The sequence below is a fragment of the Xenia sp. Carnegie-2017 genome, unplaced genomic scaffold (assembly GCF_021976095.1).
Source record: "Xenia sp. Carnegie-2017 unplaced genomic scaffold, XeniaSp_v1 HiC_scaffold_19, whole genome shotgun sequence".
Lineage (NCBI taxonomy): Eukaryota > Metazoa > Cnidaria > Anthozoa > Malacalcyonacea > Xeniidae > Xenia > Xenia sp. Carnegie-2017.
This window is the reverse complement of record NW_025813481.1, coordinates 894026-909879: the sequence shown is the minus strand read 5'-3', so window position 1 is coordinate 909879 and position 15854 is coordinate 894026. Positions and strand designations below refer to the sequence as shown.

Sequence of the window (15854 nt, the reverse complement as noted above, 5' to 3'; positions counted from 1 at the left end):
TACTCCCGCTGGTATTCAAATATTTTTGTGTTTACTAGCTGTGAGAAGAATAGATTTATAAAAAGATGAATAATGGTTATCCATGAGAATTTACATAACCAAAGGAAATCTACAGGCTGGCTACGTTAAGGTGTAAATGTTAAACAAATATTTCAATTTGGTTTACATTAAGATATCCTAATTTAGTCTCCATCTTAATTAAGCTTTGAGGTTCGTGAAGGAGATACCGGGAGAATTAAAAGTTCAGTTGATAAAACAATTAAACCAAGTTAGTGTTGATGTTCTCTCAGAAATTGCGACAAAAATCTTGGAGGTGCGATGTTACGTGCTCGACAGTACTGATTTCATGGATAAATTGAAAGAGAAGAAAATAAGATTTCTCTTTCGGGAACTTCGAAGAGAAGGTCAGACGAGGGATATTGTTCGTTGGATGAGAAATAAATTTCCTGTTGGCAGCACAGGTTGGTAGCCTACGTGTGCTAAACTAGTATTGTAACAATTTGAATAAATGAATGTATTCCATTGGTTTGAATTAGGGTAAGTTAAATAAATCTGCTTTCAGTGTAGGTTACGTTCAACTTCCAGCAAAAGAATATTTGGTGTACATTACGTTGACATTGTGATAAATGATTTTTGTTTTTGAACTTCTGCAGGTCCTGTGAAATGCGATGATAACCTGAAAACCGAGAACATGAACTATGGCGTTAGAAAGGAAGTGACTGAATATTTATCTTGTGAGTTCAATCATACTTCGAATTTCAATGATAATAAAATATATTGTTACATGTTTGTAAATGTAGATCGTCCAGGTTGGTATAGTCCTGAGAAGGACTGTTTTTGTTATTGGTAACTGACCTTTCGACAAACTTAGCGGTAGTCATCTTCAGAGTCAAACCTTAGCGGTAGTCATCTTCATCATCATCATTTTCCTCTTTTGACTCTGAAGAAGACTACCGCTAAGGTTGTCGAAACGTCAGTCAACAACAACAAAAACAGTCCTTCTCAGGACTATACCAACCTGGATGATCTACATTTACAGACATGTAAGGATACTCCCGGGTTCAAACCATTTACTTTAAAATATATTGTATCGTTTTTCACTTTAATTAAATGTACGCGATACACCTTTTTTTCATACACAGTGCAAGATTGGGAAATTCTCGCCAGTCACAGGGACATAGATTTGAAAAAATTGGACATCGGTATGATCAAGAAAAGGTCGGCGGATAATCCTGCCGAAGCTGTCATTTCTCGATGGGAAGCAATGAACAACTCTTCTGTTGGCATGATGTACGATCTACTGGTTGACTGTAAATTCTACAAAATTGCCGATCTCTTATGATGGTATAATAAACATGTTTAAATACGTAGGTCTTGAATATAGTAGTAAAGCTCTTGAATATGCACCCAGTGCAGTAGTGTATGGTGAACTGTAAGAATTTTCGAATGGCACTGATTACTAAAAGTCTGTGAACTCCATGTTTGAAACACTTTTTGTCTAAGAAACAGCGGTAAAGTGAACTGTTTCACTATCTCTGTAATCAGAAAATTTTTTTAAAAACTGCTACTGTTGAATGTGAGCAGGATAAACACTATACCATACTTATTTCATAGCGAGATTAAAACACGTCAGTTTATGCATACATTGTGTAAGGGAAGTTGATGTCAGCTGTGTCTTACTTCGTTTTTCTCGTGAAACGTTAGTCTTATCGTGAATTACGAACAATTTGTAATAATTTGTTTACTTATTTCTATTCCCGCGCATTTTAAATGTAAGCAATTAAGTATGAAACAGGTATGAAAATATGTGTGTTAATTGCTATATGAAATAAAGTCTATCAAATTTAGTAGACTGAGGAACGACTCGCAAAACTGTGTTTTTTCATCTCTTACTTATTGAAATTTGAGAGTTAGAAAATGACGTCATTTAAGATTTCAAGGTCAGACGTTCGGAACACAACGGAATGTTATCGTAGGTGATCGTACGTATCTTGGCACTACAATCTTTTCAAAATGTAAAGACAATATATGATCGAAACGCTTTTCTTTGTTGCAAGGTACACAAATTTTAAGCTTTTCGCATGAAAACTGGAGAATACTGTGTAGCCCACTGAACTTTATCATGCAGAAGCGCTGCAGAGGAAACCCAAAAAATAATTCAATACTTCACTAGAACTGTTCTTCAACCTTACCAAATCCGTAGAGACAGAATGAATGTATCCGACTTGCTCTCTCTTGTGTTATAAAATGCTGTCATCTTATGCTTTTATGATAATTGGTGGGTTGGTTTAGAATATTCATAGTGTGTGAATGGAATTTGAGTTCGATGTCAACAAAATTTTGCCAAATCCAATCACGTATGTCGACAGCAAAATGTGCACGTTTGGAAAACATGCGAGAGAGTAAGTTTCTATTTCATACTTCACTTCACTTCACAATGTAAAGAGTTGAAACATTGCCTAGAAAAAGTCAGTTTAGCTGTACTTCTAGTTTATTTTGCTAAAAATAGGACAGTTAATATGTTTCTTAGAGGGGAGAACAATTTATTTAGGGGGGTGAAATAGGATGTTTTTAGGGGTGGCACTCCCTGCACCACAAAGAAATTCGTTTGTAATTGATTGCAATGACGATGTCCTACCTTTCATCTGTGTTCCTTCCCAACTGATAAACAGGTAAATAAAGTAAGAGATTGTAAATTCTTTAACAGAGAGTGTAAATTCTTTAACAAAACTTAGACGAAGATGAGATCATTGATTTGGTGTAAATGAAGCAATCTATAAGTACTTTTTGTCAAAATGAAGGGAAATAGTTAGATGATAAAACACTACTTTATGGCATCGTTTTCTACTCAATGCAAGGCAATGAAAGATAAATTTTTAAGAGATCCACAAGATCACAAAATTCAATGTTGTTGGCCAAGCCAACAGTGTATATCTAGCACAATCATTACTTACATATCATCAATTTTTGAAGTATGCTAAAAGAAATGTTTATGTTTGGTGTACTTTAGGTTAAAATGGCAATCAATCTATAAATTGATGGTAGACTGTTAAACAGTTGAACTAGCTTATTCATGACGAGAATTGACGAAGAGGATGATAGTCAAAGAAAACCTGATTTTAACATGCTAAATTGTTGTGAAACTCTTCCAGCTTCATTGGAGACAATCCAGAAACGATAGTTTCTCGTGTATACTAAAAAATATACTTTGTTATACGCATCCAATTCAAATCGTAGGCATAATTATCGATCTTTTACCATTCCTAGATTTCACTCAAATATTTACCATTTTTTCAGTTCATACAGGAAAGACTCGTCAACATAATTATCTGGGTAATTTTGTTCTTCGTACAAGATTTTTCTCCATGGCTTTTTCACCATTATAAGAAAATGTTTCTTAAAAAATAACAAGTGTGACTTTGCTTGATAGACAGTCAAGTCATCCCACCTGAGATAGCAAAGGTTATAAGGGTGAAATTAATTACTTTGTATGAAGCATGTATATGTCAAAATGCACATTAGCTCAACCAACATAACAGCATAGTTAAATTTCAAAATTCTCATACAAAACCAATGATTTTTCAACAAAAATTAGGCCATTTCGAAAACCCACCAACCAACGACCAGTTCATTGTATCCCATCTGTCAGAATCATTGGTCAGAATGCATTGCAAATCGGCAATACCAGGGCAATAGCAAGCAATACTATCCATTTAACATCATGTACACTAACTTTAGTCTTAAAAATATTACTGATAAATAGTCATTATGTCATCACAGTCAATTTGTATTCCTAAAGTACAAATGTGCAAGAACAAAAAAATTATAAAAATACAGTGTTGGCTAAGAATTTTCTCTATAATTCAGCAACGCAATATACACATTTACTTCTTTACCGACCAAACTATCAATAGCTTGTTCATTTTGATGTTAAAAAGAAGAAAAATAATAATGTTATTTCTTCTTAATCGAGCTGCTTCAGAAGGATGAAAATTTGCCGAAGAACAGGGGAGCTCAGGACCCTGGTTAAGACCCTGGACGAGGTTGGGGAAGCGGCCCAGCGGGGGGAAAACCTTCACACGTCATTACCACTGTCATTGCGATGAATGGGAAGTGCGAATTGTAACTTTATCAAGGAATGTTTAGGTGTAGAAAAGCTCTAGAATAGTTTACAACGAAATTGAAGTGCCTGTATTTCGGATATTCGGTGATAATGGCGATGTCTGAAGCGCATCGTGAATTTTTAAGAAAAAACAGGGAATATCTCAAACGAAATCTTGATGTTGATGCTGTTTGGCCACAAATGACGGACGTTCTGGATCGTAACTGCGAAGACAAAATTCGAGCAGAATCCACCCCTGAAGCTCGTACTTTGGAACTTCTTAATTTGCTGCATCGGCGAGGAGATGAAGCATTCATATCCTTTATTAGATCGACACTTAAAGTTCAAAGATGGGTTGGGGAATACTTGGCTGACTTAGCCGGACTTAATGTGAACCATATACTTCCTAGTGCTACGCAAAGTACGACATTTTTTATTTCTTATACAGTTATATATTACGTACTGTGAGCTTGTTTGCCTGTCTATTATTTATTCATTCTGAAGATATAAAATTCTCTAGATGATAAGAATGCGAATATCGACTTCACTTACTGAAGTTTTAATGAAAAACCAACTTCTTATATATAAACAGAAACATCAGAAAGTTTTAAACCATTTATTTTACCACTGTCTTACTTAGGAGAAACTGAAGAGCCTGGAATGAAAGACGTCCATCGTCGAATTCTTGTGAGCCATTTGTCCACATTTAAGCAATCACTTAATGTTGCTGAAATGGTTGAAAGTTTATCCAACAATGTGGCGATATAAGCAGAAATCCTGGTGTCAACATCAGAACTGTGTTGCAAGAGCCATCTATGGACAAAAAAGTGGAAAAGCTTATATGTGATGTGCTTCCGCGTTTAGGGCCTGATGCATTCCATGAGTGGAAAGCAGAGAAACTTTGGATAAACGCCGAGTGAAAGGCAATCTTTATGAAATGTAACATCTAGTTCTGCTTTCCGTTGTTTCGTTTGAAGCATTTCAAACTTCCGCAATTCTTATAAGGAAACCTTTCCTTCGTATTTTGCAAGCCGATTCATATTCAAACGGATCAGGGCTTGGAATTTTTCAATCGGGACTTTAAGAAACTCATGACAGAAGAAAACATTACATTGTTCAACACATTTAAGGAGACAAAGGCATCGATTGTTGAACGTTTGATACGTACACTGAAAGCAAAAATGTGGCGTTACTTCACCGCAAATAAAACGATGAGATACAACGACATGTTGCCCGATCTTATGTATTCTTATAATCATAGATAGATAGATAGATGATTTATTTCTGGCAGATGGCGTTAAAGTAGGGCCGGTGAACAATTTCTTGCATAGTTTGTTTAAGCAAGTTGATGTGTTTTTGAAAGAGAAGCTAGTAACCCAAGCGACAGGAACTTATCCTTATCGTGCATATATCGATACACTTTTGAATTATGGTCCATCAGCTAAACAATCCCAGCTGACAGCTGCATTGTTTTACAAGGACGAAGCTTCAAAAATGGAGGTTGCCGACCCAGCAAACGCCAGTCCAAACAAAGGCTTGAAAACACAAAGTAAGTTTACTGCGAGAAGTGCAATTGTCGAAATGGGAGGCCCTATATTTTGTGATGTTTTCTTCGGTGAACGCCTCCTGCTTAGCTATGTTGATTTGAAAGTGGTATTGAACCGCACCAGTGACGAGTTTGCCCTAATGGCATCCGAGGACGATGCAGCATTTAAAGTGAAACTGACTGAGTACAAATCACGATGAGATAGAAAGCATCTCTGATAGTTCTGACAGTTCTTGCAAAACCAAGCAAAAGGTTAAAACGAAGAGACGTGGAAGAAAGGCAGCTTGGAAAGATTCTCATATGAATGTTTTATGCAGTGCGGTGTTTGAAATTAAATGAAGATATGATCTTCGCACTTTGCTGGACAATTTAAGCAATCGTCTCAGGAACCTGATAAAATCAGGTGACTCAACGGGATTCGAACCCATGACCTCATCAGGTTCCTGAGACGATTGCTTAAATTGTCCAGCAAAGTGCGAAGATCATATCTTCATTTAATTTCAAACACCGCACTGCATAAAACATTCATATGAGAATCTTTACAAGCTGCCTTTCTTCCACGTCTCTTCGTTTTAACCTTTTGCTTGGTTTTGCAAGAACTGTCAGAACTATCAGAGCTGCTTTCTATCTCATCGTGATTTGTACTAGCATTTTCCTGGCCTGAATTGATTTGTTTCTTTTTCAATCTACTTAAGGAAAAGCTCACTTGATCAACATGTTTTGGCTTATTTACCCGCTTGTCGATCGCACACTTATTACAATAATCCACGCTCACTTGAGCCAACCATCCAAATGTATCTTCATCCAATTCTGCCACGCAGCATACATTACAAATGGGAAGGTTACAAGTTATACAATGATATTTTGTTGGCTCATCACAAACAAAACAATCTGCATCCGCCATATTGTTTCATGACTATTTCTGCTGAATTGCCGCCATGAAATAAAACGCTGTCTATGATTGGTTGAAATAATTTTATATAATTAATGATTTTAATTCAATGCGACTTTAGTTCATCGTCTATTTCTAACGCATTTGTGTCGCATAATGCGTCAATCTCCGACGAATCTAATTCACTTTGTCGAATTTAATATATGAGATGTAAGTTTCCAAGTTATACGTCGCAGTATCGTCGAATAAAATTGCGATATTTGATTAAGGCCTAAAAGTCATGAATGAAGAAATTGGAATATCTAATGAGATGCTGTGGCATCGACGTCTGGGTCATCTCGGAGGTCACAGATTGAGACAAATTGTGAATAAAAATTTAGTGAAAGGATTAAATTTTGACATGAAGAAGAATCTAGAATTCTGTGATGAATGTGCAAAAGGAAAGCTTCATCGTAATTCGTTTCCTCATGGTGAAGCGAACAGAGCATCTGATCCTCTTGGTCTAGTGCACAGTGACGTCTGTGGGAAATTAAATGTAAAACCCTGTGGTGGTGCAGAATATTTCTTGACGTTTACTAATGATAAAACTCGATATGTTATGATTTATACTTTGAAAGAGAAAAGTGATGTATTCAGTAAGTTTCAAGAATAGAAAGCTTCTGTTGAAAAAGCAAGTGGGTATAAACTTAAAACCTTAAGAAGCAACAACGGCGGCGAATTCACGTCGAATGAATTCAAAAGCTACCTAAAATCTGAAGGAATAAAGCAAGAGCTCACCATACCAAAAAACTCCCGAGCAAAATGGTGTAGCTGAGCGTCTTAATCGAAGGAGCCTGAAACAAACGAGAGTCCACCTGGACGTGTGATCTTATAGCTTTCTGATTATGTTGAGAACAATGACGATGGTGAAAACAACGTGGTTAATGACGCACCACTGGTTCTTCCTATAAGATAACGACGCCTACCGGATCGTTACGGAGAATGGGTTACCATTGTCGAGGAAAATAATACAGAACCGAAAAATTTTGGTGATGCACTTGCTGACCAAAAGGTCGATAAATGGAAAAGGGCTATGCAGGAAGAAATTGACTCGCTCAATGTATATGAGTGCTGGAACTGACAAAACTGTTCGTATTACGATATATTTTAGCACAGAAAACACTTTGAACATTAAAGTAAGTTTTTTATTACGATAAAAGAAAAACACAACGAGCGTCGTGCGAACGTAACATGCGCCCACGATATAACCTTAAACATAGTAATACTTCATAACAACGTAGTTAAGAATGTTAGTGTAATTTACAACACTCCCACTCACTCAATATGTCATAATGTTTATACAAGTCCCAGTTTGCATCGCAGATATTCAAATTGTTCTCTTGGTAATGGTTTAGTAAAATATCTGCCACCATTTCCTTGGTTGGACAGTACTTTATTTCGAGTGTTCCATCTTGAACTTTCTCGCGCACGAAATGGTGTTTAATATCAATGTACTTTGTCCGCTTGTGTAGCACTGGATTCTTTGAGATTGCGATTGTACCTTGATTATCTTCATGTATGGCTGTAGCCGCAGTACAATCTATTTGTAGGTCTTTCATCAGTTGTCGCAGCCATACTAATTCTTGGGTTGCATAACATAACGCAATGTACTCCGATTCCGACGTTGAAACAGCCACTGTTGGTTGTTTCTTGCTTGCCCAACTGATTGCACCACCTGACATTATAAACACATTTCCGGAAGTTGACCGCCGATCGTCTGTGTCAGAGGCCCAGTCTGCATCAGAGTATCCCTCTAAATCGATACTGGTTTTTTGGTACTGCAGGCTTAGTTTACAAGTTCCTTTCAAGTAACGAAAGATGCGTTTCACAGCTGTAAGACGTGCTTCTTTCGGTGCTGTGTTGAATTTAGCTAATGTTGTAACTGCTTGAGCTATATCTGGACGGGTAGCAATTGCCGCGTATATCAAACTTCCTACCATTGACTGAAAGTGAGAGGCATCGACTGATTTGCTGTGTCCATCTTCTTTAACAAGTTTGACGCTTACATCCATTGGCGTAGACACTGTCTTGCAGTCTTATAATTTATACTTTTTCAAAATCTTGTTGCTGTATTGCTCTTGATTAATTTGTAACACACCGTTCTTTATAGTAATACTAACTCCTAGGCAGTAGTGGAGTACGCCCATATCTTTCATCTTGAATTGGTTTGCCAAATTGGCCTTTAGATCATTCATCTCTTCTTCAGTTTCAGTCAGAAGTGTGAGGTCATCAACGTGAACAGTGATAATCGCCTGCTTATCTATGAGAAAACGAATAATTACGCAAGGGTCTGCTTCACTCTGAACAAATCCTAATGATAACATAAACTCTCTGAAAATCTTATTCCAGCAACGTGGACTTTGCTTTAGACCATAAAGCGATTTTTTGAGACGACACACTAGCTTTTCTTTTCCTGGTTTTACGTAGCCTTCGGGTTGTTGCATGTATATTTCCTCTTCCAATGTTCCATTGAGGAATGCCGTTACTACATCCATTTGATGGATCAACATACCTCGAGATACACCAAAACCAGAAGAGTGCGAATTGACGAAAAACGAACCACTGGAGAGAATGTCTCTTCATAGTCAATTCCATATTTTTGCAGAAAACCCTTAGCCATCAGACGACCTTTAAATCTCTCTACCTTTTCTGTTTCATCGTGTTTAACTTTAAAGACCCACGTGCAACTGATAGGCTTACGTCCAGCTGGTAATATGCGTAATTCCCAGGTCTTATTCTCTAGTAAAGACTGGTATTCTGCATCTGCAGCAGCTTTCCATTTCGTTGCATATTCACTATTAAGAGCATCTTTTAGGGCTCTGGCTCTGTGATCTCACATACGTAAAGTGCTGCATACCTCGATGTAGTGATCCCAGCATACTCGTCGTGGTAAAATATTGGTGGATTTATCTCTCTTCCTGAGCGTCGAGGCTCATTTGGGGGATCTTGTTGTTCATTTCTGGTTGTACGAATTTGTCCCTTTATTTCTGTTTCTTTTTCAGCACACTCGGTAAAATCTTCACCACACTTAATTTGAGCTTTTGTTGATCCAAAATCTGTTTCATTAAATGTAACGTCCCTCAGAATAAAGACTTTTTGTCGATTCTCATCATACAGCCTGTATCTTTTCTGTGTAAGGCTGTAACCAACAAATCTCATCTTGACTGCCTTTTGGTCGAATTTCTAGCGCACCGCATCAGGAACATGAGCATAAGCAGTACAGCCGAAGACACGAAAATGGACACATTTGGCTTCTTTCCATACCATCTTTCATACGAAGTTACCGCAGTTGCAGTCGAAATGACTCGATTTCTTATGTAGGCTGCATTGCATACTGCTTCAGCCCAAAAAGCTTTGGACAGTCGAGCATGCTAAATCATAGAAAGACCTGCTTCTTGGATTGTCCGATTCATGCGCTCAGCTATCCCATTCTGCTGGGGTGAATGTGGCACTGTTGTCTCATGACGAATTCCTCTCTCCTTTAAAAAGTATTCAAACTCAGTGGATGTATATTCACCCCCATTGTCCGTGCGTAGTGTTTTTATCCTACACTCTGATTGGTTTGTGACTGCTGCCTCTTACTCCTTGAATTTTCCAAGCACTTCTGACTTGTGCTTCATTGGATATATCGTAACACATCTGGAGTAATCATCAATGAAAGTGACAAAATATCTTGCACCTCCAAGGCTTTCAGTCTTCATAGGTCCGGCAACATCACTATGAACCAACTCCAATCTTTTGGTTGATTGAATATCTCCCACTGGCTTAAACGGTGTGCGGTGAGCCTTTCCTTCTGCACATGCCTCACAAAAGCTTGAATTGCAAGATTTAGGTATGTCCATACCTGTGATAAGTTGCTTTGAAGCCATAGTTTTCATTCGACCGACATTTAGATGTGCCAATCTTTGGTGCCATAGATCAAGTTTACTGCCACTTTCATTAGCAACTGATGCATTGATAAGCAAGTTATCCAGAAGAATGGAAGCGTTTGGTTGAGACAAACTACCTACACTAAAACCATTTTAAACTAGTTTGGAATAGAGAATTGCAAACAAGTAGGAACACCTGTTGAATCGTGCTCGAAGCTTATGAAGTGCACAGAGGAGAGTGAAATGTTTGATAAACTCAAATATCAGTCAGCAATTGGTAGTTTACTCTATTTATCTTCGGCTACACGTCCTGATATAACGTTTGCAGTAAACAACGTCGCAAAATTCATTTCCAATCCTACACAAGAGCATTAGACAGCAGTAAAGAGAATTTTCCGATATCTGAAAGGAACATTCGATTGTGGCTGACATTACACGCTCGAAACAAGTTTGGACTGCGTTGGATTTTCTGATGCAGATTTGGGTGAAGATATTAACGATGGAAAATCAACGTCCGGATATATTTTTGTAATGAACGGTGCTGCAGTCAGTTGGAAAAGCAAGAAACAAAGCTGTATAGCATTGTCGACTGCAGAAGCTAAATATATAGCGTTGGGATCAGCTGTTCAAGAAGCAATATGGATTCGTCAATTATATAAAGATCTCGATGCTGATAAGAAAGATCCTTTCAAAATCTACGAAGATAATCAATCAGCCATCTCCATGGGAAAGATCATATAGAAAAGAAATCCGTGAACATTCTATATTGTGCTACAAACGAGATGTTAGCAGATTTGTTGATAAAAGAAATAAGTAAGAAACAGTTTCAAAAACTACGACAAAAGATTGGAGTCGTATCAGAAGAACAATTAGATATTTAACTGCAAATTAGAAGGAGTGTTGTTGTTTATTGAAAGTAGCATTGTTATTAAATATATTAACCGTCGACCATATACCAAATATGGTGATATGAACAAAATGCTCGATATACGTATTTCTAGTAGAGTTAATGGGTTTTCAAACGGTGTTTGGGTTGGCATGTGCTACAACCTGGACTGGACTGCAGACTAGTTTTGTCACTAACCAGAGGAGTAACTCAAAATTTAACACGAGTGAACCAAGAGACAATGTAACTTAACAATTTTGATTCCAAACAGCTGCACCTTTCTAAATATCAGGATTTTTCTGTGATAAATTTCACTGATAAAATTTTGCTATCGGCGAATGAGCTAGCTTGTATTAACTTATAACTTCTCAACAACATTGAATGAAACGAAATAATTGAATTTTTGGTGTTATTTGAAGTTTTTTTATCGCTCAGAAGAAGAGTACCTAGAATAACTGAAGGTAATATAGTCATTTGTATATTACGGATGTAAACGACTCGCGATGTATTGTAATTTATAATTATTAGTGAATTACATTTCCCTGAAAACATAAAATTTGTTAATTTATGATAAATTATTTGTCCAATTTGTCTCACTAACGACTAATATAGTGTTGGCTTTCCATTTTTAGACGACGCTACCATTTCAATTGCAAAGATTATACAGACATTAAAGGAAAGGTTGCTCAAAGATCTTTATAAATGATACAAGACTTTAACAAAATAAGATTTACACAACATTTTGTTATGTACATTGCTGAGGAGCTAGTGGGAGATTAGAGAGCCCTGGGTCAAAAGTTGGCGATACGAACTTTAGAATTGGACAGGATGCACGTTGATTAGAATTGTATGAATGAGAATGCATCTTAAATGCTTTTACAATGAAGGGGTAAAAGGATAGCCACAAATAATGAGTCTTTACTATGTAAGACAAAGTCTAACAATAGATTTCAATCATTGAGAGGAGTGACTTAAATTGTTGCATTGTAATGCAGAGTAAAAAGAATACTTATAGAAAGGTTTCTTACTATAGGTTTCACATTTAACTGGTTTCACATTTAACTGGTGAAGAGTAATGAAATTTGACGATTTGAGTTTTAAATCTGCCTACTCAGTCTGCAATCATACTTAACAGCTGACAACGTCACAAAAGGTTGCGAAGAACAGAATTGTAGGTTTATAGAGGACAGAACAAAATCTTCATAAACACTGTTGCCTGTACGAATTAAAATTTTGGTATCAGACATGACATTTTAGTAGGCTTTTGTCACATAGCAGCTCTAGCCAATAAGACTTTATATCATACCAATCAAAGTTCTAAACGTCGAACTTTAACATTTCGAGTTCATAGCTTGTTGACATAAAGTTCTAACTTTCGAATTGCGTATACTAAAAAAAATCTACGGGAATTAATATAATTCCGCGTTTTACCGATAAAATGTTAGTTTGCTATGGTTACGTGGGTGTTAAACAAAACAACGGTAGCTGCGTGACACAAAATAATTTGTATAACTCGCCTAACCTGTTATATAGTATTTCTTGTATAGCTGTCATTTTTCAAAATTTTAGTTTTAAATCGTTTTCAATTAGCTACATTCAGAGACGCCGGAACAGCAAAAAGGCAGGAGGGGCAAGCATTTGTGGAAGGGCACATTAGTGAAATATACTAAAAATAATCTAATAGTGATAAACAGCAAAGAGATGTGCTACATGCAATACACTGTACAGAAGCACATGTCCGCAGTGTTGGTCGATGAATATTAACGATAATATAACTATCAAACGATGTAACGTCACTAATTTACAATTTGTCATGTATTGTATTTTCCAAAATATTTAATTCTTCTTTTATTTCTCTGTGAAAACTCTTTGGAAATTACGTCTATTTCAACCATATTCATGTGTTGCTTCTGAATGTTGGAGAACATAATATCATTAAGATGATTTCCTTCAGTGCTTGACCGCAGCCATGTTTTGAGACGACGCATTACGCTGAATGTGCGTTCGCACGAGGCAGATGAGAGTGGCACTGTTTAGTATAGTATAATTAGTTTGTGGATCTCTGAGCACCTTTTCTTTGCTGACGGCATGGCATTGAATATCTCTGCTATTGTTGAAATACGCGTGACTTCTGTTATTTTTTTTCTTCTGATCCGCGTTGTAAAGCCCAAGAATGGTAGGAAGACCATCAAGCTGCATTCTAAGAACATCTTTATCAATCAAAAATTGCTTAATCCATCTAAAGATACTCCTCTTTCTTTCATAGAGTTAAGTAACAGTTCCTCGATACATTTGATCTGGAAAAGATCGTCTTGTTCAAATCGCGATCCTAGACCTGAGATGATTGCATCAATGGCTTGGTAGTACGAGCTTTGCATTGGTGTTATATTCGCACTGTTGTAAACTGAGGCATCTGTGACGTGAAGGCTTTCTGTTATTAACATTTCTTCATTCATCCATCTTGGAACGTTTCTTAGTCTAGTGCCAGTGCCAAAATTTTCACTATATTCCAGTGGAAACGACTTCATAACACGAAAAACTTTCTTAGCGTCATCAAGTGTACGCTCAAACTCTTCTTCGCTTCTCATCTCATGAAGACGTTGCAGGACATGTCTTATTGAAAATAGAGCGTACTCAGCTGAAATATCAACCGCTTGGAGCTCTTTAGAAAGCTTCTCGAGTAAAGCCAATAGCCTTCTTGTAGCGTTTAAATTAAAGATGACGATTAAGGAAGACAGCTGTGCCTTAATATTCCTCTAATCTTTGCTTTTGTGTCTGCCGAAATGCTAGGATTTTCCTGCAATTTTTCAAGGGTTGCATGTAGTTCAGCCAATTTCTCGAAGATGACGTCAGCAGCCTTTACTCTTGTTGTCCATCTCGTTGTAGAAAGACTTTGGAGTCGTAGAACTTTGTAATCGTTTGTTCCTGTTTCATTTCTAAAATCTGCCTGTATTTTTTCGAACAATAAAATACGTTTTGGATGGGCACCTACGATTGCATACGGGGATTGGCATAAATCTAGTGACGTAGATAATAAATTAGATTGCTTAGCTGCATCCTGTATAATAAGTTCATTGCAGTGACTGAAACAATGAACATAAATTGCGTTTGGTGCAATATCTTCCTTGAGCTTTCTTGTGAGGGATTTCATTGCTGAAGCCCATCAAAGCCCATAGCTGCCATTTTGTGACCTTCCATACCACATCTGAGAAGGATATCTTTGGTGTAGTACAGTAATGCATCAGATGAAAGCCCTTTCAAACATTCATAAATTCCAACAAAATCTTCCGATACTTCGTAATTATCATCACAGGTCCTTACAGAGAAAGACAACTGTCCCTTCTTAGATACGTCTGATGATTCGTCAGCTAGAATTGAAAATGATTCTCTCACTAGAATTTTAACAATCAAATGTCTTCGCGCATTCAATACAATCATCTGTTTCTACTCGTCCTGGATGTCGTGTGCAGTTACGTATCGGTTCTCGTCCAGTAAAAGTTTTAGTGCCTTGTCGTTGATAGCTTTATCAAGATTGAACTGATAAATATTAGATTCAAAATCTGTTCTACCTCTAATCGCTATACCTTGGTTTGAAGATGTGAAATTAACCTTTTCCGCCTTAACTGTTGCGTTTCAAGAGCAAGCGAACGCAGGCTATGCTAAAAGACAATTGCCCTTTGTCTGATGTAGCACAAGCTTCTTTATGATCGTAACTGTTTTCATGTTCGTTGAATTTCTCACGGCCTTTTTTCCAGTTATCAAATCCAATTTCATAACTGCCAAACACTCCCTTTATCTTAAAGTGAGTAGAACAAATTTCGCAAAAAGCCTTATTTTTTTCTCGATTGCACACTAGCCACTCATAATTTCGTAACCAATGACCTTGGAAATATCGACCATGCTTCACACTACTTTCCTTGTCTTCACTTGTAAAGTCTTTCTCATGTTTTACCCATGTCGTTTTCATGTATATCTTTTCTGTTTCACCAATCAGACTTTTCGGTTTGGACCATTTTTGTGACTCACAGTCTGAGGCTTTTTAAGTGTTGACAGATATAAGAGTGTCAATTCCGCTTGTTGAAGCAGAATCAAAATCATGACCTGTGTTTCCTTTTTCAAACAGCGATGTTATTTTAGATTGACCCAGTTTAGCAGCTGCTTTCGCTAATGCTTTTGCTGAATCTTTTTTATATCTTTCTGCTCTTGGCATTGCAGAAAAAGCGATAAGATGCAAAAAATATCCCTTTCAAAGTCATCAGTGTTTAGGTGACTGAGCCATTTATGCCAGCAGATGTTTACTATTAATAATATCTTTGCTATACGTCATTTTCCTGGTTCTTTTTTTGAATTTAATAATAATGAAAGGAATTTGCAAAGGTATTGTGATTTTTAGTTGTTTACATTTAAAAAATGACGTTTCACGGTTGTCGAGGAATTCGCTCCTCAGCTGGTTCACTAACACTCTTCGTTTTGAACCTTCTATTTTACAAGCCAAACAATCTACAAGTACATCACCTGAG

At 37.0% G+C, this 15854-nt stretch overlaps 1 protein-coding gene across 1 annotated transcript in view; it reads left to right on the top strand.

The window, feature by feature from the left end:
* LOC124439183 (alpha-tubulin N-acetyltransferase-like) overlaps positions 1–15854 on the top strand; it is a 30955-nt gene that overhangs the window by 486 nt on the left and 14615 nt on the right. Inside the window, exons 2-4 of the mRNA XM_046989420.1 lie at positions 204–461; positions 654–734; positions 1143–2402. Of these exons, the coding sequence (XP_046845376.1) occupies positions 2311–2402 (92 nt within the window). The 5' untranslated portion in view covers positions 204–461; positions 654–734; positions 1143–2310. The remainder of the gene's footprint in view (positions 1–203; positions 462–653; positions 735–1142; positions 2403–15854) is intronic.